Source organism: Amblyomma mixtum, chromosome 8 (genome assembly GCF_055824585.1).
Source record: "Amblyomma mixtum isolate Tamu chromosome 8, ASM5582458v1, whole genome shotgun sequence".
Classification (NCBI taxonomy): Eukaryota; Metazoa; Arthropoda; class Arachnida; order Ixodida; family Ixodidae; genus Amblyomma; species Amblyomma mixtum.
Genome location: NC_143019.1, coordinates 64,156,548 through 64,183,515, shown reverse-complemented (window position 1 = coordinate 64,183,515; position 26,968 = coordinate 64,156,548). Strand labels below are relative to the sequence as shown.

At 50.2% G+C, this 26,968-nt stretch overlaps 1 protein-coding gene across 3 annotated transcripts in view; it reads right to left on the bottom strand.

Moving 5' to 3' along the window:
- The window catches only part of LOC149332756 (ribosomal protein S6 kinase alpha-5-like), a 287,244-nt gene that overhangs the window by 62,947 nt on the left and 197,329 nt on the right, over positions 1–26,968 (bottom strand). Inside the window, exon 1 of one of the 3 annotated variants that reach the window (XM_089558345.1) lies at positions 186–392. The exons of the other annotated variants lie outside the window; for them this stretch is intronic. Coding sequence (XP_089414471.1) covers positions 186–249 — 64 coding nt within the window. The 5' untranslated portion in view covers positions 250–392. Of the gene's footprint in view, positions 1–185; positions 393–26,968 lie in introns of those variants that run through there. 3 annotated transcript variants of the gene reach the window in all.

Below are 26,968 nucleotides of genomic sequence, written 5' to 3'. Positions count from 1 at the left end.
AACAGGGCTCTTGAAACGCAGCACGGCGCGGTTCCAACGCGCAGAGCGCTGTTGTTGGCACAGTCACTGCCGCACAAAGGAAGCGGTTTCTTTAAAAGGAATGCTTTCGAGGAATCGCTCCGATGCGAAACGCCGGCCGATCAACAGAGCGCCCCTCGAGGCAGACGCGGTGCATGCTCACTTACCATGCCACGGCCGCCGCGTCTCTCGCACTGAGCGGTCGTCACTGTCCCTTTCGTTTTCCCCCATCGACTATAATTAGCCGCGTTGCACGGTAGCAGCTCGCTACACAAACGCGCGCGCGCGCGCACGCACGCACGCACGCACACACACACACACACACACACACACACACACACACACACACACACACACACACACACACACACACCACTCTTTGGCGGCGCGGCTCGCACAGCTTCGGTGACGTCATCCAGGGGCGGACAAGGACATCGCCTCTTGTGGAGTTTATTTTCCGGTCCCTCTTACGCAACGCGAACGTTGCCGCTGCCGCGATGCTCGCACTTTTACCCACTCCGCGGCGTAGTTGCGACGACTGTTGTCGCTTTTATAAGCGCGTTCGGGTTTTCCAATAAGCGCAAGTTTGGTTCGGGTTGACGTCCGTGGACAGGAGGAGCTCGCAAAACGGATGGCCGGTCTTTATTAAAAAAAAAAAAAAAAAAGGTTGAGCGAGATGGCGGACTGAAACGACCTATATTTTGCGTCAGCTCTAAGGCGCGCGGCGCAGCCAAGATGTCAACTTGCTTGCTCTGCAGTCGTAAACTGGCGTGCTACAGGCGCTCTGCACTGGCGTTCTGCAGCTGGCGTTCCGCAGCTGGCGTTCCGCAGCTGGCGTTCCGCAGCTGCAGGCTGGTTTTTGGTTTTTGAGGAAAGGAAATAGCGCAGTTATTGTCTCACATATCTCGATGGACGCCTGAACCACGCCGTAAGGGAGGGAGGGAGGGAGGTGGGAGTGAAAGAAGAAAGAGAGAAAGAGGTGCCGTAGCAGAGGGCTCCGGAATAATTTCGATGAATAATTTTATCCGGCGGGCTGCAGGCGTTCTGCACCTGGCCTTTCTCAGCTTGGTTTGGTTTAGGTTTATGAGGTTTAACGTCCCAAAGCGACTCAGGCTATGAGAGACGCCGTAGTGAAGGGCTCCGGAAATTTCGACCACCGACCACCGGAAATTTCGACAACGTGCACTGACATCGCACAGTACACGGGCATCTAGAATTTCGCCTCCACAGAAATTCGACCGCCGCGGCCGGGATCGAACCCGCGTCTTTCGGGTCAGTAGCCGAGCACCATAACCACTGAGCCACCACGGTAGCCGTAGGCAGCCCTGTCTGGCCAAAAGTGCTCGAACGTGCATATCGGTTCTCACTTGGATGGCACCTATTGGCCGGACAATCAAATGTGCTTTGCGAGATCACCAATGGTCCTCTCCTAGGTGCGCTGTATTGACGAGGAAGGGTGTGATATAAAAACCGCATTACTTGCCGCCACCGTGACCTTGGTTAGGCTAGCTTTTTATTCGAAGCATTTACGAGCACACCGCGGTGTTTCCTTTCAGCGAAGCTGAACTAAAAATAGCGCTTTGATATCGCATTTAGCTGCGCTTACAATAAGTTCCCGGGGAGACGGAAAGGGGTCCCTGAACGATCAAGGGCGCTGGTGACGTCACTGCTAGGCGCATACAAAAACACCGTCGGATTCCGCTTAATTTAGCGCACGTCAGAGAGCGCTTCCATCGCTTTTCTTGCGATTCTACGGAGTACGTTAGAGCGAGCCCCACAGCGCTGCCGTTACCGGCAACAAAACAGAGAGATACGGTAGGGGAGGGGGAGAGTGATTATTGTTTGATTAACTGTCGTGTTTAGCAACATGCAAATTTTTGCCAATTTCGTGTACTTTCGCAGGAAACGGACACGACCTCTGAAGACGTCTGCAGCGACCTCACAATCAAAATACTGCTTTTACGTCGCAGTACGTGTCATGGCGTTCGTTGCGCAAAGTCAGATTACATGTCTTCAACGCAGGCACATGCGCAAGACACGAGACATGATCGATTCAGTTTTCGCTATGTCGAGAAGCAGGCAGATGGACAAAGAATTTGATTTATTTGATTGGTTGGAGTTTAACGTCCCAAAGCGACTCAGGCTATAAGGGACGCCGTAGTGAAGGGCTCCGGAAATTTCGACCACCTGGGGTTCTTTAACGAGCATTGACATCGCAGAACGGGCTAATAAAGGTTGGTTGGTTGGTTGGTTTATGGGGTTTAATGTCCCAAAGCGACTAAGGCTATGAGAGATGCCGTAGTGGAGGGCTCCGGAAATTTCGACCACCTGGGGTTCTTTAGCGTGCACTGACATCGCACAGTACACGGGCCTCTAGAATCAGTGCCCGGTCCGCTATGAAGGCGAAAGGCTCCCGAATTTGTCCGCTTCCTGAGATATTATGGCTTTGTCCAACAATTCCTTCCCTTACCTCTTTAAGTGGTTTACCGCATATAGCACGCGTTGCTACGAATCCATCTAGACCGACAGAGAAAATAAATAAATACAGACAGCGCGATCGCATTCCCAACAATACTAACCACGTTACCGTACCACGCGCGTTGAACGAAACGTACGCCAGCGCAAGCACTGGCTTCTTCGGGACGTTAACAACAATCGGGACGTTAACGAAGGCTGAAAAGCCGCAGTTCGGAATCCGGGTGAGCGCGACCACACGACAGCGGCGAATGCACACGAAGATTAAACCAAATCAACGAGAAAACAAAACAAACACAAAACGGGGGCACGCATATGGTTAGGGAAGGCAGCGACCGGGTGCCGGACGGCGTCTTTTTTCGCTTTCGCGAAACGAGGTCAGCTTCCGACATACGCGTTGCTCTCGCGTCTGTACACAGTTCGAGGTCACTCGTACAAATTCCGCTTTCCGGAGGAGTCGCCCTGCGCGCGACAGCAGCTGCACACGCTGCAACTTTAGCACAGAGCAACGTCACCACACCTACAGAGCCAGTAGAGCTACGTTTCTCACAGCTGGCGAAAACTTCGCCACGAGGTGACATCACAATTACAAGTTGAGGAACATGGACTCCCAGTTTGTTGTGGCAAGCGTAACTACCAATCTGGCCACTGTGCCTGCATACATGTACACTATACAGCAAAATTCAGCAACAGATGACTACTGCTTCTTATAACTTAATCGTTATCCCTAGGAGAAACTCAGCTGGGTCACTAACTTAGAATTACCTCCTTTCATTCCTGCTTTACACGCAGCCGCGGTCGCTGAGATTCCCGCGATTTTCTAATCCCTCCAATCAATCCGACTGACGGCCACCTTCGATGAGACTTTGTTCCTCTTAGAACCTACTCTGTCACCAACAGACAATCGGTTGTTAATTGAGCACGCCAGTTATGCTACCAGTCTGACCACAAAGCCGTCCACAGCCATAGCCCAGTTCTCGGCTGGCGGTACACGTTGATACAAAGCTGACTACGATGAAACAGATTATGCGCCCAGTAAGCAATAAAACAAAGAGAACAGCGACTATACGGCCGCGTGCAGCGCACAGAGAAATGAAAGCGGATGACCACAGAGGGCGCAGCCTTCACCCTCTTTACACTGCGGTCCGACGTCTGGAGCTACTACACTCCCTCCGTCGCGACTGTTACCTCACCGCGGCGGCGGCGTCTTCCGCCTGAGAGACTCCTTTCATTCGCTTTGTTGGGGTCGCTTCCTTTTGTCTAAGGCGCGCACCAGGAAGATGACGCAGTCTCGACGGACCACAGTGAAGAGAGAGCCTTCCAAAAATAACGCACTCCAAACACTTTTTTTTTCCTCGCTCTCTTCTCTCTCCATCTTTCTCTGTCTCTAGGGTCCTGCTCCGTCTACAGAGACTCTGCGTGCTCTTTCCATCTCCCAATCAATCTATTCTTCAATCTATCTATTCTATTCCTTTTAGGGCATCCTCGTCCAATTCCACCCTGTCGCGCTTGGTCTGTGCCACTTTTATTCTTGTTTTTTTTTTTTTTTTTGCGACACAACCTCTCTCACACTCTTTTGACCTGGTGGCACCCGACGTGAACGCAATGTCGTCTCGACCGCTTCGGTCGAGTTTGCCGTCACCCCTGTTCGACACTGTCGTGCGTTTGCAGAGATGAACGGAGGCAGGCTCGAGCCAACCTAGTCCAGATTGCGACCGGGTCGTTCCGGTTGTCAACAGCGTCGCTTGTGCTACGTGGTGCTTGCCAGCTCTCACGGTTGACAAAACAAAGAAAAAACAAAAAAAGGAACAGTGACCCTTTCGATGATACTTTGTACAGTCCTTATACACTTCTTGTCGCCTTTGTTTACAGTGCCTGTTGAACCTCAGTGCGACCTGTATAGCGAGTAGTGGAGAAAAAGACGGACAGTGAGCCAGTACCAACGTTACTACGTTGCGGCAGGGAGCAAGACTCGACTGCAGCGCCGTTAGTTCTCGCGACCGCCGCTTGGGACACACTCCTCCGCTGGACGGTATGGGGCGCTGTGAAACTGACTTGGTTCTAGTAACGTTGGCCAGTACTGAAGCCAAGTAGTTAAGATTAAGACGTCACGAGAAATATAAACGTATAGGTGGTGCAGTGCTAGCGCAGTACTGAACTCACAGTGCTCCGAAGCAGACGACTACATCTAGCATATTAACCGCGTTAGAGGTCGCTTCAGCTCCGTTCTCACGACTACCGAACGAAGTCGGCCGCCACAAACGAGAACTAGACGGACGGGCAGGAGCCAGAAAGAACGACAACAGCCCCACAAAACAAGGAGCTCGCGTATATATTCATGACTGATCGAGGAACCAAGACAAAAAAATAAAGAAATGAAGGCGGAAGGACTGTCGACGTCAAGAGGAGAGCGCCGGCGCGCAGAAGAGCAGCGTTTAAGAAAGGCGGGCAAGCAGCTAGCGTTTATGCCGGCGCATTCCGCGCCTGCACGCTGGCGGAAGTGGGGGAGAGCCGACGCAAGACGGCGCAAGATGGCGCCACCAAGGAAGAGAGTGCGATCGCAGCCCGCTACCGGTCTGCGTCCATCGCGCCCGCACGCATCACAACGTCGGAAATCAAAGCCCGTATGGCGAGATCGGCGAGTACGCGTCGAAATGCGAAGGATGGTTCAGTATTCGCCAGAAAACTCACGTGGAAAAGCATCAGGTCTAGCGATGATGCTGATGGTGATAGTGATCATCATCATTGATGCTAGTGGCGTAAGGTTTGGTTTGGTTTATGGGGTTTAACGTCCCAAAGCGACTAAGGCTATGAGAGACGCCGTAGTGGAGGGCTCCGGAAATTTCGACCGCCTGGGGTTCTTTAACGTCCACTGACATCGCACAGTACACGGGCCTCTAGAATTTCGCCTTCATAGAAATTCAACCGCCGCGGCCACGATCGAACCCGCGTCTTTCGGGTCAGCAGCCGAGCACCATAACCACTGAGCCACCGCGGCGGCTTCTAATGGCGTAAGGGACGGGACGCTAGGCTAAACAGCATCATGGCTGTAACGCATTTGGTCTGCGTGGGGTGGGATCAGCGTCGCCAACGAAACGTACGGTTTGACATGCGGACGTCGAGCTGAAAGCGCCAATGAATTGACGCGGAAGAGACGGTGCGACTCAGACGCCGTTTACCAGAGGGCGTTCGTAACGGGTGAGAGACCGCGAGTGAATCTTTGAACGGCACGTAGGGCTGCTGTGGCCTAACCCAGCGTACAACCGCCGTTTATACACAAAAAGACGCTCGGGTATTCAAGATCCCGCGACCGTTAGTTGAATTTCGCGGACCGCAATGGCTGTCATGCACGGCTGCAGTCAGATTGCCTTTTACGTCCCGATTCAAGCATCAGCCTCTTGCGCGCCTAAGTAGCGTGACCAATGCTCTTACTGGGAAACAGCAAGCTACTTTTTTTACACTCCACGCATGCGTGTAACGCGTTGCTTTGTTGCCGACCGGATTGGCTTAAAAACGTCGAGACGATGACGCTTGATTTGCGTGTGGCGCCACTATGAGGCAAACTCCTGTTGTATTGAAGAGTTATTGGCCCAACTGAGAAGAGCTAAAAAAAAAAAACGCATCGTCATCACGCTGTATCGCGTACTTCCTGAAAATCCGCTACGTAAGGTGTAAGGTAATATGCGAATAATATGCGAAACCTCACAACGCGTCACTGACTGCGAAGCTCAACAAGGTCACCCATGATCATGTAAGCTCAGAACAAAGAAACAGAGAACAAAGATTACTTTCGTGACGCAGGTGTCGCAGCTGCGCGGAGAACTCACGGTCTGGTTCTGCGCTCTGAGTGCACACATGTAGCGGTGGCATCAGAATTAATGCGTCCGAAGAGCCGGTCCCTTATAAAAATGGTCTATAGACAGTCTATAGACTTCTTATTGATATTGCTTTTTGTCTATTCATAGTCTATAGATAAAAGTCCACTGAAAGTGTATGACCATAAATCTTTAGATTCTTTATAGCCTATCTATGGCATTTGGATCTATGGCTCTCTAGGCTTTGTCTATAGACAGTCTATAGACTTTATAGACAGAAGTCTATAGACACCCTATAGACTGTCTAAAACTTTTTTTGTAAGGGGTCACTGACTGACAATGGTGGTGGAGGTGGACGCTATCTTTTGTTTTGTTTCTTTGTTGGCTTCAAGGCTTAAGTGATATCGAGAAGGCCGGAAACTTTGCGAAGCGTTCAAATCCCGTATACTGACACCCGACTTCCGGGAGAAGATATTACAGGTCAGATACAACACAGGTAGAGCCAAGCCAAGCGAACCTGCCGGTCAGAACGGTGCGTCACGCCCACGTGATTACATCCAGCAGGGCGTTTTGAGTTTCCAAAGCCGAAATTGCGCACAGTTCAGTCACGTGATAGGAGGAGAGTCGTGGCGTCAGTTACTGCAGTGTGAATGTGTGTCTCGTTTCTTCGCGGGCAAATGCGAGAAAGAGGGATGCGAAAGGACGGAACTGCATACTTTTGGAATGCCACGAAAGTACCCGGAAAACGCGCACAGCTCGATGCCGGACAGCTCTGTCATTATTTATTCGCGTTCAAGCGGTCAAACGGCAACCGTGAAAGCTTCCTGTGTGACCCATGACCGCGACAGCCTCTCTTTATTTATTTTATTATTTATTTGGGAATACTGTAGCCCTCACTTGAGGGCCATAACAGGAGAGGTTTTTATTTTAATTATCGAGGAACAAAAACCTCAGGCACCGACAAGACACAAAAAACATAATCAAAACACGAATACTTAACTTAACAAACAAAGATGAGGGAAATCATAACAACAGCATGATCAGTTGTCAATTCCCCTGTTGCCTGTAATATAATTCCAAAAGGTTCTCAAACTCTGACATTTTGAGCTGTGACAATGAATTCCGCAAGACCATTCCACATATTAATACATGAAGGGAAAAAAAGAGTATTGAAAAGCACATAGGCGGGCTCTGTACGGCCGTATTGCGGCACTGTGGTTTAAACGCGCACTTTGTTTTAGAGGGGGGTGAATATATGTTTCTTTGTTTATTTTTAGTTAGTTCCTGGTGATTTGGAAAAACAGTTTCAACCGTTGTTTTTTCCGTCGTGTTTCGAGTAGTTCCAGGTCGCAAGATTTAAGCATGTCTGTTACAGAATCGGTCTTCCGATAACGCGAACAGAATTCCTTCAAGACAGAATTGCTGTTGGTGCGAGGCGCAGCGCAATCCACGCCTCCAAGATGCGTATTAGTAAACCGTAAACCATTTCTTCTCGGGTAAATAAAAGTAGCGCCGAATAAAAGAACAGTTAAACTAAACACGAAAGACACAAACACGTACTTGCCCGCTTTCGGAACAAGGAAGTGCTTAACGGACGCTCCAGAGATAGCATCATATGAAACAAGGTTTCCTACCAGCGCAGCAAAATAAAGCCAGTCGCAAAAGCGATATTTTGGCGGCAATTAAAAAAAGAAGCTCGCAACGCGAGCGAGATAACGTAATCGGATCGACCCGGCGTATCAGCGGACAGTCGCCACGTAGCGGCAAACGCAAAAGGCGTGATGGCGCCATGATAACGCTTCACGCAAACGTTACAGTATAAGCGCTCGCAAACCCTCTTTTTCAGGGTCGGCCCCTGCAGTAACGTTAGCCGCCGGGTGAAGCGCCATCCTCGCCCACTAGCGAAGCACCAAGGTCAGGATAACCAGTATATAACCTTTCCAGTCAGCTATCCACGGTGTATATAGACACAAACCCGACGCAACGTAACCGCTCCTCCCCTCTGTTCACCGTATAAAGAGGTGGGCGCGGGCAGCCAACCGACCGACCGACCACACAACGGGGCGGTGCAGTCACACACAACGTTACGCGAGGAAGCCCGCAGCAACGGCAGTTGTCGCGGCGCTTTCAAGCGTGCCAGGACGCGCAAGGGACGAGAGAGAAGGGGCGGCATTCAAGTGCGCTATAGCACTATATTTATATGTACCGAGGGAGAGAGATAGGGGACGCGCATACAACACAACACAAGGCAGGCCCCGGTGGTGTGGTGTAGTGCTGTGCCGTATATAGGAAGAGAGCATGGCGGAGGACCCCAGCTGTATGTAGAGCGTGCAGTAGCGCAACGCAAAGCCGGTCGCTTTCAGCCGCACTGCCGCAGCGAGGGGCGCTGCGAATGTCGATCTGACCGACCCTTATTACAAGCCGGATTCTGACCGGGCCTGATTTTCAGCCTTTGCGCCTAACTACAGTTTAACACACGGCTTCAGTCGCGAGCACCGGAGACGGCAGCTCCAAGACAAAATCGCTGCTCAAAGATGCCTTTTTTGCCTAAAAATCAGCCCCAAGATAGCGCTCTATCCACTCCACAGTTAATACATCTGTCGTCCGCCAGTATCCTGTGCTAGCGCCTGCAGTGAAATTGATTTGCGTTATTAAGTAGCCCAGTGCTGAACGACGATAAGTCTACAGCGGTTCCTTTCCGACCCACAGCGCTAGGATGCATCTGTGCGGCGCGTCTCTGAAAAAGAAAAGTGCCAAATGATAAATTGCGAGGAAGAGACATTAAGAGAAATCTTGCATTGGTAGCGTATGCGGTTGGCAGTGCGGTACAGTGGAAGAGGTCGATGCGACATGCCCACGTTGTGAGAGGGTGAACTATGGAAATGCATCAGTTCTGGGCTTATCACAACGCGCGAGGCCATCATTTCATAGAGAAATGGAATATTCTTTGAGTTTGGATAGCCATTATAACGATAGCTGATTCAGTTCCTTCAAGGTATGAGCCGGTGTCGTCTTTCCATGAGGACAGCGTAAGCGGCGCTCTTACGGAAACGTGGCCCCCGAAGCCTCGGCGGCAGTGTGTGCGTGTGTGTACGCGCTCGCAGTCGAGCCGGCAATCTGGCGCCCGACAGCCAACTGAACGGCTTATTAGCCAGCGCGGCAGGGCAGTGTGGCACATAAATTCCCACAGCACCGCGGCAGCCAGTCTCGCGCACATCGCGACCGACCGAGCAGCGCAGCCGAGAGTCGCGGGAGTACGCGAGGCGGAAAAACGTTCGAAAAAAAAGCGCGCTACGCTTCGACCTTCGTTCCGCGCTGTCGCTGGGCCAGCGAGAGAGAGAGAAACAACTTTATTTGCTTTTTTTTTATTTTAGCGCGCTACAGCTCGCGTGCACACGTGACAGGAGCGAGGGCAATGCGAAGGGTTGTGCAGGTGATCAGCTAGATATAGTTGGTCACGTTTAGTTTAACGGCGATTGAGCAACTCGGAAGTGGGTGTGTAATCTACAAAGAGCCATTAAGCGATCACTTGTTTGGGTAACGGAGTGGATTCCGTGGGAATGAGAGCAGGGAATCACACGGGGAGACGACAGATACGAGAGGATAGGGAGTCCTTGCCCTGCGGTAAGCGCTACTTGGCTGAAGATGACAGGCACGCAGCCAGATTTTTTTTTTTTTTGGGGGGGGGGGGGGGGGGGGGGGGGCGGTTGGTGAGTGGTGTATGCCGAACACGAGCACGGCCGAAATCATTGGGTGGGGTGGTGGGGGGAGCTGAATAGCGGGAGGGGAACCCTGGCTAACCCCCCCCCCCCCCCCCCCCCCCCCTCCCCCGCTGGATACGTTCCTGGATTGTGATGATGATTGTGATGATGTATACAGGGTCATTACACGCCGAAAACAGGGTCCAGTGCGAGCCAACCCCTGCCCTGTTCTTTTTAAAACTTACACTATGTTTAACACATCGTTTAAGTTTATCCTGAGGGGACAACCTCCACGAACTGCACGCACACAGTCAGAATTCCGCGTAGCAACGATTCGTGAACAGCTGTGCCGCAGCCAGGTATAGCCCCACAACGCGGCTCTCAAGTCACTACGACCGCTCGCACCACCTGCGTGCTCTTTAATTTCGCCACACTTCGAAACTGCGAACCGTGCGAAACCACGTCGTCCTCCTCTACAGGTATATTGACTCCGCGACCCCTTGTGCTTCCGCCAGTGAAACCCCGGCTCCAAATGCGCGAGCAGCCGGTTGGTAGATTCACACCCGAGGAATTTTCGTTTCGCACCTCGCTCCTTTACCTAAACCGAGCGCAGTACGCATATCTGATTCAGAGAGAGAGAGAGAGAGAGGGGGGGGGGGGCAGTCCCGAAGCTGCCAGCGCGCAACCTTCAGCTGCCGCCGTGTCAAAAAGGGAAAACGAGCGCCTGAACACCTGTCAGCCGAACGACAGGCAACGGCCGTACATTGCGCCTCGCAAAGAGCGCAACCGAACCCTGTCTCCAACACCGGCCACGCAGCTCGTGCAGTTGCCCCTCTCAAAAATTTCAACTGAGAGTCCACAGGCTGCCTATACAGTGTCTAGATAGTGCATTTACTATCTAAAGAAACACTTGCAAGAGAAGCAGCTGGCCTCAGACTCTGAACGCTCTCGGAACAAACCAGCTTCTGCGATGGGCTTTTTCATAATCAAGTGACGCGTGCATATTGATTAATTAGTCAGGATAAGCTCCGTGGATTGTGAGTACCAAGAGCTAAAGCTTGGGCTAGATTGTGGTCTATTATCACTAGAAAACAGGACAACAGAAATGCGTACGCAACAAAACGTTGTACTCTTAGAGAGACTTGAAAGTACCAGCAGGTCATCAACATCATCAGCCTGACTACGCCCGCTGCAGGGCAGAGGACTCACCCATGTCTCTCCAATTAACCCTGTCCTTCGCCAGTTGCGGCCACCGTATCCCCGCAAACTTCTTAAATCTCATCCGCCCACCTAACCTTCTTGCCTTCTCTTACGTTACTCAACCATACAACACTCAAAACGCGACTCCAAACGGTGAGATGAGAATCAGGTTCATGGCTTTCTCGTCCTTCAACATTAAGCTCAGGAAGAACGAGGACTCCAGAACAACGTACCCGCTTTCACTTGTGCATCAGCGAACGACGCCAAACAATGCGGGCCGCAGACGCCCAGTCCACGTGGCGCACAGACCACGATGACAAGGGAGCCGCGGGAAGCAGCTGGCCTTTATACCTCACCTCTCCCAAGCCTCTCAACCTCGCCCCATCCACCCGTACGCTAAGTGCCGCGCCGCATTTACAAGCACTCGCTCATACATCGACGAGAGAGAGAGAGAGAGAGAGATGGTAGTGGCAGCTACGGTTTCTTCAGGCTCTCGTCCTGAGGTTATCTGGACCCGGCATCTGGACTGCGAGTGTGCCACTTCTTCCAGCGCGGTGCCGCCGTCCCCGGCGACGACGCCCCCGTGAAAGAGCGACAGAGAGTGATGGAAAAAGAAAACCCATCTCCACACGCCGTTCCGCCAAAAACACTACCGTGGCTGGCCCGCCTGATTTGCCAGTGATCGAGCGGAGAGCTGGATCCGCGACGCCCTCGGCGAACAGAGGCGCCTCAGGGAGACGGAGAGATGCACGGCGCAAGCCCCGCAGAAAGAAAGAAGGCGGGAAAGGAGGACAGAAAGAAGAAACAATGAAGGAAAAAAGAACTAATGGCACAGGGAGGCACGGGGAGCGTTGAGAAAGAAGGTGTGGGTTGTTGTGAAGCTAAGCAGAGAAGCGATGTGGAAGGCGCACGGGCAGAGAAAAGTCGCGAAGAGAGGCACCACCGGCGAACGCGACGGCACGCAACGACAGAGGAGGAGGGTGAAAGGCACCAGCATCATAACGGCGCGGCGATTCCTTTTGCCCCATCACGCACTGCACGTAGACCGTCTAGCGGGGATAAGTTCTCCTACTACGCACTCTTCTTCAACGCCGCTATCTTTCGTTCTATCCCCTCTGTCTCCCCACATCGCTCTCAACCGACAACAGCCGCCCGGCGGGCCGCGCACACACGAGAACGCGCGAGCGCTTTCCATTTCCTTTTGCTTTTTTTTCTTTTCTTCCCCTCTATCTGGTCGCCGAGTCGACATCGCCGCCTGCCGCGGTGAACTGAACCAGGAAGACGTTTCGGGCCGCGGAGAGCAGTCGTGGAAGGGTCCGGCTGGTAGCGTCGGTGAAAGAGCGGATGAGGAGGCTGGGGAGAGAAGACAACGCCGTGTGGCTCACCGGGGAGGGGGGCTGAGGTGAGGTTCTGCGCGCCGCCATTCCGAGAGCTGCAACGGACGTCGCAGAAGCGAGAGAGCCCCCCTCTCCCGTTCAACCCGCCCGAATGAGCTAGGAAAGCTGTAGCATCCCGGAGAGAGCCTACTGAGCGCGGCCGCCGGAGCGCATGTGACCTGGCTTCTTTGCAGGGATGAACACTTCGCTTTCTTTTTCCCCTTCGTTTATTCTATTCTTTTCTCTTTTTTTTATTTTTTTCCCTCACCCTCACAGCTCTCAGCTCTTGCCCGCGCCGTTCCATACCACCGTAATCTGTGCGGTTTTACTTCACTCGGGAAGCGAATAAAAACAGCTTTTCGCAGTTTTTTTTTTTCTATCCTCAAAGCGCGCTCGGTCGGGCTTCTTTTCCACGGGTACACGGTGCGCAAACACAGCGGCGAGAAAAGGTGGCTGGCTGAACATACGCGTAAAGAAAAGTTGATGTGAAAACTTTGTAACCAGTGTGTAAAGGCCGCGTTCAATTAGTGGCGCACATAACCGCGCAAACAAGAAAAACCGACTTGAAAGAGATATTAATGCGCAGTTTGGACTCTACGGAAGTGAGATCACGCCGGCAGAGTTCTGCAGCGATATGCTTTGCCGGTTTGGCAGTGTCGCCGCCAGCCTTCAACAAAAATTTCAACAGACAGATTTTTCAACAGAGATTTTTTTTTTTTTAAGAGAGTAGACAGTCAAAAATCTCTAGGGAATGTGCCATCTGGGGTCACGTGCTAGTGTTGGGTGTGCCAGGGAATGAGCCCAGTCTTCAGTCGTGAGAGTTAAAGGGGGGGAGCAGGCTACACAACTATCACTATCACTGCTGAGGGAGCGAGGTTTCTCGCCTACAGTCCACGCCATTATAAAAGGGAACACATCATGCGCATTGGACCAATTACTGCTCCCTAGATAACGAGAGAGGGAAGTGCATTTATTTCATTTTTCTAAATAGTTTATTTTGTTTTTCAGCAGGAATGTTGCCAGCAAGGAATTTTCAACCAGCGAAGAAGTAATAAAATTTGGACTTATTTGTAAATCGTTACCCGTCGTGCTGGTACCCGAGGACGAGGTCGCGGAATTTGAGCTGTACTTCGATTGAGGTGAAACGCAATAGCGCCTGAACACATTAAAGGGTCCTCCATTTGGTCGAACTTAGTTCGAAGCCGTTCACTCCGTGACCCTTCACCCCTTTCGAACTCAGCTTTGCCCTCCCTCACAGCGCAGTTTGATTGCCTCTACCGTGAATGATACTGCTGCCACGCGTTTCCTTTCCACATAACCAATTACTAATAAGGGAGTCATTACTCACTGACATCCACCCGAGCGCAGCCATACGGCTACAAAGGAAAGCTATACAGCTTTCTCAGAAACTTCGTAGTTAAAGAAAAATTCGTCCTGGTCCGGGGTTCGAACCCGGGACCACCGCTTCACCGCAAGAGTCGCTCTACCAATTGAGCTAACCGGGACGGCTAGCTTAGGATAGGGCAAGAGAGAACTGATCAATAACTCGAAGTGGGAACTGTGTTGGTCAAATGTTTATAGGGGAATCCCCCAAGGTGGAGTAGATTTGTAATAAGGGGGGGGGGGGGATGTCAATGATTAATTACTCCCTTATTACAAATCTACTCCACCTTGGGGGATTCCCCTAAAAACATTTAACCAATTACTGTTAATATTATTTGCAAACTGAGTGTCAGCTTTCGTATTGTTTCCACCTATACTCGTTCACACTGAGTCCACAGAGCGAAGAGTTGGATGAGAGCAAAGTAATTAACGAACGGCAAGAAAACACGACGCGAAATTCTTCTCTAAGTACAGCCGCGCATTATATCGATGCGCTCGTTTTCCTCGACTCTATAAGTACACGGCATCGATCGCAGCAGTCGCGGACGATGTTGACGCGAGAAAACGAACGAGGTCCCAGACCTCGGTCGCTCGGTCCCAGACGGAAGACGAACACATGTTTACCGCTCGCCGACGGCATCGCACTGTGCACGCGACAGAGAACCTCCTCTAGCGGAGGGTTATGAGTCACGACGCCCGGAGAGGGCTTCGAACTGCGTATGGAAGACGGCATATTTGTATGCATCACTCGGGGGTCGCGGTGTCAACGCATCGCAGACAAATAATACAATGGCGCTGTTCGTCAGCACTTCGCTGTGAATCAGCTGTGTTTATAACCGCTAATCGCTGTTCTTTTTATTGCCACTGCCCATTTACTTTCCAATGAAAATGACTGTCGGTAGAAACGCACCGAAAAAAATAAAGCTCTATGGCAAGTCATTAATGAGTCAATAATGAGAATCCAAACTTTTTATGGATTCTCAGTAGAAGTGCACATCGAACCGTTTATCGCAGTCGATAGAAATTGGTCTGTTCACTTTAGGCAAGCTTAATTTTAGGATTTTAATAATTCGATAGCATTTTGCCTGTAGTCATGAAGTTTCTTGCTTCTCCATGACGAAATCAGTTGATTGGTCAATTCCGTGGTGGCACTGTTGGGAACACGTGACCCCAACTGACCAATCGCAAGCGAAAAAATTACCAACGACAAATCGATCACCAAACCATACTGAACCATGCAAAGGCCTGCGGCCGGTTAACCAAACGCGCGACGACAGCAAACAGCCCACCTCACCCCACGTCGGCTTCTTTTGTTTGTTCCTATTTTCGTTCACTTTTTCTCCTTTTCTTTCTTTATTTACTTTTCACTTACGCAGCATTTACCTGTTGCCATATTCCGCCCACCGCCACAGTCGCGCAACCTTCGCCCGTTCCCTCTTTCGCGCTTTTCACCAAAACGTGTCACCCTTCATTCTCTCGACGCTGTCCGGGCGTTTTCTTCACGAAATACTGCGCATTTGTTTTGTTTCTATCCGCGCACAACAAACAACAAGCGAACAACCTCGGCCGCGGCAACGAAACGGAGAGAGCGCTACAAGAGGCTCCAAAATGACCGAGTATAAGCGTCTCGGGCACCCCATTAGCGGCACTTATAAAACGTGACAAACAATGGACGACCAACAATGCGCTCGCTCGCGACTCGTTGATGATGATTGACGCTCGCCAGGGCAACGGCGAATGTTTTGTTCTCTCCTTGCATCCGCTAAGCTTGCATGCGCTTCCCATTACGAGCCACACGAAGCGTGTGTAACGACATAGCAAGCCAGTATATTAGAGAGGCGCACGCGTTACGCAATCCGCAAAGCCAGTGCCTGTATCTTTCCACTGTTTATACAAGAGTATATGGAAAGTTTATCACTTGCACTAGAGCAATCCCAAAACAACGTTTAAAAAGGACTGAAAGAACACTTGCTAACACAATTACGTTTTCAATCATAGCAGCAGTATAAATCTCATACTGTGTTCTTTATACCATAACACTGCTCAGTGAATTATACCAGAATAGTTGAGAGTCGAAATTTATTTGTACCTTTTGCGCGATTTCTTTTGTTTTCTTTGATTCGCATTAGACTTCCTCAGCTGTCTACTGATGAAATTTGCTGTTCGCCATGACTTCACACCACAAGGCTCCGAAGGTGAGTCGTCTGCTTGCTCCAAGCTTTGAAAACTTAGCAGACGAATTTTGGGCGCCTCGCAGGTGAAGCAGACGGAACTTCTGTAGGCTTAGCAGATGCATGCGGGTCTCCTATGTGCGACGCGAGTCTGTACACGCACACACACGTGGATAGGTGCAGAGGCACACGTGACGAGCGATTCACCCTCCAATTTCCACAAAAGCAAACACGTGCCGCGTGCCCGCTGGACCGGGAAGAGAGGGAGAGACGCTTTCCAAGACCGGAAGCGAGAGACGCTTCCGCCGCCCTCCCTGTCGCTTCGGAGGTCGTCTGCATCGACAAGCGAAGGCCGACGGGGCGCGTGCGCGCAGCAGCAGACGACAACGAGGAAAAGCGCTCACCGGGGTTGCGGCTAGCTAATGTGCCAGTCGCTCGCGGAAGGCTCCGAATTAATTTCGACCGTAAAAGTACGCATTTTTTCGCAATATTTCGTTCGCATGCACGTACCCTTCAATCTGCTTCGCAGCAGTGTTCTTCCGAAGTAATAACCTCTCATATGCGCGTTCAACTATTTAACTAGTCCTTACGTTTAGACTGCGGTAGAAAGAAAGAAAGAAAGAAAAGAAAAAAAGGAAAGAAAGAAAGAAGGAAGGAAAGAAAGAAAGAAAGAAAGAAGGAAAGAAAGAAAGAAAGAAAGAAAGAAAGAAAGAAAGAAAGAAAGAAAGAAAGAAAGAAAGAAAGAAAGAAAGAAAGAAAGAAAGAAAGAAAGAAAGAAAGAAAGAAAGAAAGCTGTCTAGTTTTACTTTGTAGTCGTATGGCAGCGCTCGGGTGGATGTCAATGAGGTATTACTCCCTTATTAAAGAAAGAAAGAAAGAAAGCTGTCTAGTTTTACTTTGTAGTCGTATGACTGCGCTCGGGTAGATGTCAATGAGTAATTACTCCCTTATTAAAGAAAGAAAGAAAGAAAGAAAGAACAAAAACATCGCTTCGTTATTTCTCTTTTCGGGAAGCAAGACTGCCTTTCCCAGAGGAGGCACGGAAGTACTTTGCTTGCTCCTTCGTCGTTCAGCGGCTTTTCTTCGCATGACGTAGCAGTTGTATTTCTTTACTGTCTTTTTTTCCCCAGCGTTGCTCACAAAGTGCGACGTTGATGAGCACGCTTTCGTCTTGTCCGCCGCTTAGGAACGTGGGTGGCGCTAATGAACACTCTCAAAGTTAGGTTACTTGTAAACATAAATACCCCCGAAAGCAGAAGATTTGACAGCCGTCGCCGTAGCTCAGAGGTAGAGCACCGGACGCGTAATTCGGAGGTCGTGGGTTCGGATCCCACCGGCGGCAGTGGTTGTTTTTTCTTCTGCTTTTCTAATCAATTCGCTTTAAGCGATAACATATTAAGTAATATTCTAAAGTGATCAACACCACAAAATAAATAAATTAATTAAAAAATCCCCTGTGCCCCTTGGTTTCTGTGGCTGTTGGCTTCTTTCATATTTATAACGAGCCCCTCATTCCCCTTCCCTTGTTTGCTTAATTGCTTAGCGAGGGCCTCGGTTCTGGCAGCCTTGACGCCATAGGGAGCATAAGAGGGTTCACACGCAGCTTCCACCCTCTCCGTTCGATGACGTTCTACGTCACACCTGCGGTAACAAAGGACGTTCTACGTCCGCCGCTTAGGAACGTGGGTGGCGCTAATGAACACTCTCAAAGTTAGGTTACTTGTAAACATAAATACCCCCGAAAGCAGAAGATTTGACAGCCGTCGCCGTAGCTCAGAGGTAGAGCACCGGACGCGTAATTCGGAGGTCGTGGGTTCGGATCCCACCGGCGGCAGTGGTTGTTTTTTCTTCTGCTTTTCTAATCAATTCGCTTTAAGCGATAACATATTAAGTAATATTCTAAAGTGATCAACACCACAAAATAAATAAATTAATTAAAAAATCCCCTGTGCCCCTTGGTTTCTGTGGCTGTTGGCTTCTTTCATATTTATAACGAGCCCCTCATTCCCCTTCCCTTGTTTGCTTAATTGCTTAGCGAGGGCCTCGGTTCTGGCAGCCTTGACGCCATAGGGAGCATAAGAGGGTTCACACGCAGCTTCCACCCTCTCCGTTCGATGACGTTCTACGTCACACCTGCGGTAACAAAGGACGTTCTACGTCCGCCGCTTAGGAACGTGGGTGGCGCTAATGAACACTCTCAAAGTTAGGTTACTTGTAAACATAAATACCCCCGAAAGCAGAAGATTTGACAGCCGTCGCCGTAGCTCAGAGGTAGAGCACCGGACGCGTAATTCGGAGGTCGTGGGTTCGGATCCCACCGGCGGCAGTGGTTGTTTTTTCTTCTGCTTTTCTAATCAATTCGCTTTAAGCGATAACATATTAAGTAATATTCTAAAGTGATCAACACCACAAAATAAATAAATTAATTAAAAAATCCCCTGTGCCCCTTGGTTTCTGTGGCTGTTGGCTTCTTTCATATTTATAACGAGCCCCTCATTCCCCTTCCCTTGTTTGCTTAATTGCTTAGCGAGGGCCTCGGTTCTGGCAGCCTTGACGCCATAGGGAGCATAAGAGGGTTCACACGCAGCTTCCACCCTCTCCGTTCGATGACGTTCTACGTCACACCTGCGGTAACAAAGGACGTTCTACGTCCGCCGCTTAGGAACGTGGGTGGCGCTAATGAACACTCTCAAAGTTAGGTTACTTGTAAACATAAATACCCCCGAAAGCAGAAGATTTGACAGCCGTCGCCGTAGCTCAGAGGTAGAGCACCGGACGCGTAATTCGGAGGTCGTGGGTTCGGATCCCACCGGCGGCAGTGGTTGTTTTTTCTTCTGCTTTTCTAATCAATTCGCTTTAAGCGATAACATATTAAGTAATATTCTAAAGTGATCAACACCACAAAATAAATAAATTAATTAAAAAATCCCCTGTGCCCCTTGGTTTCTGTGGCTGTTGGCTTCTTTCATATTTATAACGAGCCCCTCATTCCCCTTCCCTTGTTTGCTTAATTGCTTAGCGAGGGCCTCGGTTCTGGCAGCCTTGACGCCATAGGGAGCATAAGAGGGTTCACACGCAGCTTCCACCCTCTCCGTTCGATGACGTTCTACGTCACACCTGCGGTAACAAAGGACGTTCTACGTCCGCCGCTTAGGAACGTGGGTGGCGCTAATGAACACTCTCAAAGTTAGGTTACTTGTAAACATAAATACCCCCGAAAGCAGAAGATTTGACAGCCGTCGCCGTAGCTCAGAGGTAGAGCACCGGACGCGTAATTCGGAGGTCGTGGGTTCGGATCCCACCGGCGGCAGTGGTTGTTTTTTCTTCTGCTTTTCTAATCAATTCGCTTTAAGCGATAACATATTAAGTAATATTCTAAAGTGATCAACACCACAAAATAAATAAATTAATTAAAAAATCCCCTGTGCCCCTTGGTTTCTGTGGCTGTTGGCTTCTTTCATATTTATAACGAGCCCCTCATTCCCCTTCCCTTGTTTGCTTAATTGCTTAGCGAGGGCCTCGGTTCTGGCAGCCTTGACGCCATAGGGAGCATAAGAGGGTTCACACGCAGCTTCCACCCTCTCCGTTCGATGACGTTCTACGTCACACCTGCGGTAACAAAGGACGTTCTACGTCCGCCGCTTAGGAACGTGGGTGGCGCTAATGAACACTCTCAAAGTTAGGTTACTTGTAAACATAAATACCCCCGAAAGCAGAAGATTTGACAGCCGTCGCCGTAGCTCAGAGGTAGAGCACCGGACGCGTAATTCGGAGGTCGTGGGTTCGGATCCCACCGGCGGCAGTGGTTGTTTTTTCTTCTGCTTTTCTAATCAATTCGCTTTAAGCGATAACATATTAAGTAATATTCTAAAGTGATCAACACCACAAAATAAATAAATTAATTAAAAAATCCCCTGTGCCCCTTGGTTTCTGTGGCTGTTGGCTTCTTTCATATTTATAACGAGCCCCTCATTCCCCTTCCCTTGTTTGCTTAATTAGTTAGGACAAGTGAAGTGAATTACTTGCACAGACGTAGCGCCATTATTGAGAAGCAGAAGAAGACATGCGTGCCACTAACGTATTACGACCACCAAAAAGCGGCGGCGAATAGAGGGACAAAAGATACCGAATGAATGCGGAAGCTAACAGACAAAGCGCAACGTGTGCACAACAGCGATTCTTTCCTACTGTGCACAGGACCGCTTGAGACGGGCCAATCTTCTTGGTGTTATTCTCAGAGTCCCAAGATGGAGCGGGCTCCTAACAGGAGGCTATTTTAATAAACAGATGAGGTAAATAAACAGTGAATAATTCATATCCTGACGCGCCAAAAGCATGTGTAAAGTCTAGCGTCCATCGCCAGACAACAGGCCATTAGAAATTTCACCATCAACATGCAAATCTCCAAGCTTGGGAATACCTTCGCGGCGTGCAGAGTGATAAATGTGCGCGATGACGTCATGCTGGGAGCCATAATGACAGGCGCGCAGTGCTTTCGTTCAGAACGTGTAATTAGTGCTTAAATATTTGTTTTACTGACAGTTTCAAAAACTACCCTACGAGGCCCAAAGGAGCCATTTCAAGGAGAGCGGAGGCAGGCGGGTTGGGAGCAACACACACACGAAAAAAGAAAAAAGAACTTAGCCGACCCTTGGTGAATCATTTGAATGCGTTAACAGGTTGATACACTAAAGGTCGTTATATCCGAGGTGGTACACTTAGGTTCGTCACAGCCGAGGTAACAAATGACAGTTCGTTATAGCCGAGGTCGCGTACTTAGGTTTGACATTTCGGAGGTTAACCCGCAAATGTGCATTATATCCGAGATTAACTCGCTAAAGTAAGGTTCACTATATCCGAGGTAGTATACTAGTTCGTTATATCCAAGGTGTCCATCTCCGCTTGAACAGACTTTTTTAATGTTAACGCATTACTAAAGCTAACAAAACAAAAGTACAAAACAGTAGAAGTTTAGAACAGAAAGCAGCACATCGTATTCCGAAACGGCAAATAACACAATACACACAGCACTGAAAAAAAGTTTAAATGGAAGTTTAGTACTGGTGATTTAAATGAACCTAGCTCATGTTCAGCCATGCGTTCCATTCGCTAATCGATAATTGGTTTCCCGGGCTGACCCAAAGGGCAAAGCACCGCGTACGACGAAAGTGAACGAAGTCAGCCCAGTCTTTCAGGCTCCCGTCCAGCACGTGTCGAAGAGCGGTACCGCACAATGGACGACGGGCAAGCCCCGGGAGACCGGGAGGTACACGCACACACGAGAGGGGGGGAAGGGGGGAGGGGCAGTCCTAACGAGTTCGTTCACATTTGCGGCGGAGGCAGCCAGCGGCGGCTGTGCGACGGGACCTGCGTCCCACAGAGAAAGTGCGGGACTTTTTCGGAGGCCGAGTAGTTCGAGGAGGTAAGGGACGCGAAAAAAAAAGACAGAGAAAGCTAAAAGGGACAGCGAATATGGGCGTGCGATCCATAGCAGGCGCAGCAGACAGCGGCAGCTGCTCAGCGACCCACCGCAACATAAAAAAATAAAATAAAAAAAATCGACACACATGAACAACAGGCGAACAGCGAAGCGAAACCGAATTTCGGCACTGTCCCCGACCTCTTCCCTGCTGCCCCTACCGGCCGAATAGAACGAGCCTAGCATAAGCGCGAATAAAAGAAAGCGGAGAATAATAGATAGGTAGTAAAGAAGAGAGAAGGCTTCGAGGGAAAGGGAAGGGTCCGCGCTCCCCACCTGCCTGGGGCTACCCGGCTAGCCAGCAAAGCAGCCGCTGCCTGAACTCGCAGAGAACGCGAGTGCTCCGGCAGAGTCAAATAAAGGAGACACCTGGCTTTTTGCCCCCCCCCCCCCCCCCCCCACCCCCCCCCTTCTCGAGAGAACTTCCTTTTCCTCGTTACTTACACCCTCTCCCATTTGCATCGCGTTTCACCACTACCTTCTCAGTCTCTCTCTTTCCTTCGTTTCACCGCTTCTTCGTTCGCTCATGAAGAAGCAGCTTTGCTGGCACAGACAAGGCGCCCTTCTTTGGGCGACACCCCCCCCCCCCCCCCCCCCCACCACCGCCTTCTTCGCTTCGGATCGAGCTGCTGCCGGCGTCGGTCAGGGAAAGAGCCTCGAGCGGGGTGAAGAGACGCCAGCGAGCGCGCAGATGCAGATGCTCAACGAAGCGTTCAGAACAGGACAGCCCGTGGAGCGTGTCCGAGGGCCGGTTGTGGATTTCTCCGCCTGCCCCTTCCTTACCTGTGCACTCCCCCTCCTTTCTATTCCCCCCCCGACCAGGCTCACAGCATGTCTTCTTCCTGTTCCCTGGTTTCCTCCCCTCTCCGCCGTCGGTTTCCTGAGCCTCAACAAGTGACAGTGTTGTTTGTTCTCTCTCGTGTGCGATGCGTGGATACGACACCATTATCACGGTTCTCGACCCCCAAGCGAACAGCGCGGAGCCAACCTGCGATTTATTCGCCGCAGCTGACAAGTTTTCCCGTGCCCCGACACGTGGGGTCTATTTTTTTTTTCTTTTCGCGCACGAGGTGTGGGTGAGCTGTCATTTGTTGCCATAAGTGGCCGAATAGGTCAGGCTCCTCAACGAACAGCGCTACTCACAAACCCACGATATCTGCAGCGCGATCGATGGCCTTTAAAAATTCGGCCATATAGACAAACTTCAACCGGCATGCAGGTCAATAACCTGCGGCCGGTCCTTAAAATGTAACTCGCAATTCGCACGCCGTGCGACCTGATCGCTGACCTGGGCGATGTCTTCAAAAGCAGCACTGAGTTTTCATCTACCATGGCACAGCCTCCACCACAGCCAGTAAAAACGGATTCTAGCCATGCTTGATAGATGCGGCTGGTTGAAATGCACTGACAGCGAAGGTCGCAGAGAAAGCAAAGGCAGTAACATCTCCACATATGCTAAACAAGATTTCCTAGCGAACCTGCGCACGCCGAAGTTGCTCAGAACGCTCTTTGCATAGAGTTTTGTAACGCCGCCACTTATTGGGTAACGCCGAATCTAATACCTTCGCATTAAAATGCGCCTTTCTCTTCGGGCTTTACCGAGAACCTTAACGGATCGCAATATTTCTGACGGTGGAGTGTAATGCCTTTAAATGCCAAGACGTCTAGGATATTTTTTTTTTTCCCTTCTTTCTGCAGCCTACTTGCTTCCGAGAGCAGCAGCCGGCTCGACTCAACGTGCGAGACCGGAAGCGCGGTCCGAAACGTCGGTCCCCTTAACCGTCGATGATTAATCACCATGTCAGATGGAAACCCGAGCAGGACACGCCGTTTCACGAGCTGACTTCTTTCTATAAGAGCACCCTTCGTCCCAGGACAAAAAAAAAATAAAAATAAAAGAAAAGGACAGAGAAAAAATGTCGCGCTATCTTCTCAACACCTCCTGGATATTCGGTTCCCAACCAGGACGCCCTACGTCTCTTTTCACTGAGTTGGAGGTTGAAAAATAAATAAATAAAAATGACTGCTGTATGAAGAAGGGAGTAGGAGCGATTCAAGCTGCATGCAAACGCCCCCTGCGTGACTCTCTTGCGCCTCTCCGGACGTGCGTATCGGCTTTCACCCAACCCTGGCGTCTTTTCTCCACCCCCCCCCCCCCCTTTTTTTTACTCTCGTCATTTTCAACGCCATTTTCTAAACTTTTTTTTCTTTTTTACAGGCTTTAGAGCAAAGTGGAGTGACCCTATCCGGAAGCGGGCGAACGTTAAACCGGAACTGATAGAGAGAGGGTGGGGTGGAAGCAGAGGTGGTGAGAGAGAAAAAAAAATGAGACGGTAAGGAAAAACGTCCGAAAAAGTGGATGAGGTTGGAAACGGGCTACATCTTCACAAGCGCTGCAAAACGCCAAGCTAGCGAATCCCAAAGCAGAAAACCATTCATCGCTTCATGATGATGACAATCAGGCTGATGACTGGCATCGCCACGACGATTCATACTCGTGATTTGTCTCATCAAACAGCGAAAACCAAGAGAAGGAGCGTGGCTGAAAGACCCAATCGCAGGGAGGGTTCCAAGCAAGTCGCACTGTAATTTGATTTGACAAAGTGAGCGCTCTACTTTCTTCTTGTTCTTGGATATCTTCTTCTCCGTAAATGAGGTGGTTATAAGTCGGTGAACGGAGGACCAAAAAAAAAAAAAATCCCGAAGGGGACATTTAGTTTGCACGGTAGAACCTATTTTGTTTTGGCGTCTGCATTCAACTTGAAAAGGCATTACAAAGACCATGTGTCGATCAAGAAGCCACTTACAGAAGCAAATAGTGCGTTTCTAGTCTGCCAACACTGGCGGAGTAATCGATGACTGCTTGTTACTGAAGTATTCCCCACGATGTGGCTTGTATACCTCGGACCTTTACATGAACAGCGCATACCCCAACGCATACGAAAGCTTCCATTGACAATGTACGCTCTTTGCTAAACGTAGTCAATCAGCGGTGTTTGTTTCTTAGCCGTTAGTTTCCTAGCACTTATGACACCCCTTAAGCTGTGAATCTGTGTAAGGTAAAGACCTTTTGGTCTTTAGGAGTGCCGTATGAAAATGCGGTTGCCTGGTTACTTCCAGAAAATACGGCACAAGCCTTCTAGGGTTTTCAATAGGCTTCATACGAGAGTCCATGAATGTAAGCGCAAATTTAGCTAGTCTAAGTCGGTCTCGCGCAACTTTAAATGTTGATGCAAGAAAAGGGAAAAGAAAAAGAAAAGCTAAATCGCACCACGGAAACAAACACCAGTCGAAAAAAGTTACAAACGTGAAAGCGAGAAAAGAACAAAAAAGAAGTTGAACAAGCACGCCGAACACGGGGGCGCCCGCGAAGCTGGGATGGCTAGGATACAAAACCATTCCGGCCTTGCGGTATAATTGACGGTCACGAACGAGACAACAGAGTCATCTCGATCCAAACCCGGCCAAATCGTCCAGTGCAAACAGACATGCGAAGAGGCACGGACGCCGAGTCCCGCCTTTGCACGGCGAACCGGGAATGAGGCGCCGTCCCCTTGTTCTCAAGTGCAGTCGATTCCACCCAGACGTGGCGCGGAGCGCCAAGTGTTCTTCGCCAGAATCAGTAAATACCTCGCTTCACACAAAGCGCCGACGATGACGACCGCCAAACAAGAGGGCCAGCTCTTCTACTTTGCCTTGCCAGCCCCCTTTTTTATTTTTATTTTTACGCCAGCCGGACCCTTAGTACTTCTCTGCCCTTGCTTTGTAATTGCGCTCTAACCCGGAATCAAATAAACAAATAAAGTCAGAGCAAGCTTCCTGAATTCGCGAAGGGTTCCCTATTTGTGTTGATCTTCACATCATCACCACCGGCCCCAGTATGATAATGCTGAAGAGACCAAGCTATAGTAAACACGATGGCAAACGCAGAAATACGGCGAGGGTGACAAAAGGCCGTGGCCATCAAAGTATCATCAGGATGTCCGCCAATCCAAGTCTCGAGGAGTCCACATACGAGAAACCGGTGATTTGGCCCCATTGCTCAGAGAAAGGTCTTTCAAAGCCCTCTGTTTCTAAAGACCAAGCCCATACCGCGTTTTTTCTGCCCTGCTTTTCAGCGATTACTTTTTAAACATACCGCCGGCCTATTATTCTCTTTTTCATCTCCTCGTTTCCTTGACTCAATGGAGGGCTCGTCCACATTCAGCCAAGGATCTGAGGCAACGCATTCCGCCTGTGTCCGCGGTGTTCACCGCAATTCTTTCACCAAACAGAGGCTTTCGAATCAGAGACGCCTATTTCCTCTCTCATTCGCTTCCCAGGTCCGTGCTAGACTCGAACCGAAACGCCGCTGGGGATACTCTCATCTTTCCCTTCTTCAATCTATCCATCTCTCATGCCTGAGTCCCTCTTTCTTTCGAAGTCTCTGCTTCTATTCGGTCTATCTCGATCGCCCAGCCCTCGGACCCGCTTCCCTTTATGGGCACCAGCAAACCGGCGACTTTTTCTTATTCCTTATTGTTATCACCTTCGTTCTGTCCCCTTCGAACGTTGCTCGCTTCCGTGCTCTCAAAACGCATCATCCTCGTCCGCTTGAGCCGCTATCAATCGACACCGGTTTTTGTGCCCCCCCACTCGCTTCGTGGAGCGTTAAACTTTCGCCGTAAAAAGGGGCGACGTCGTAAAAGCGCTGTGCGGGGATCATCGGGCGGCAGTGATTCTTCCCGTTTTGTCGCCATACGTTGCCCTCCCCGTCTCGTCGTTGTTAGTACGGTGCAGCGAGAAACAAGAGATACCCATGACATCCGCATGAACAGGCATTGCACCGAATTCGCGAAGGAGTTAAAGCGCACGCGCGCGCGCGAGAGAGAGAGAGAGAGAGAGAAAGAAAGAGAGAGGGGTGTTTTGAAAAGGCTGCGACTCGAACTAGTTTGCGTTTATCAGGTAAAGAGGTGCGCACATTTTGGGATCGTTGTTACAATGTCAAGCAAGCCCGAGAGAGCGAGGCCTTTTTCGGCTCCCACGGAGGCGAAGCCTCAGCTACTAAGGGCTCCTGACTGGCGTACGTATAGAGCGAGCCTAGCTTAAAACCACGGACTAAGCCTAATCACCATCACAACCAACATCTTCCAGATAACAACCACTGCATAAGAACAAAGGTCTCTCCTGATGATCTGATATCATCACATCTCTCTACCAGACGATCTCCAGCCACCAGATATGATTTCCTTCAATTGGAAACCGTTAGGTTACCGTAACAGGTCATCAGTTACGTGTTCGCCGCATTACACGTCGTTCCAAATCACACTTTTCTACTCTTTATTTCCGCTTTAGACGTAATTAACTCCAG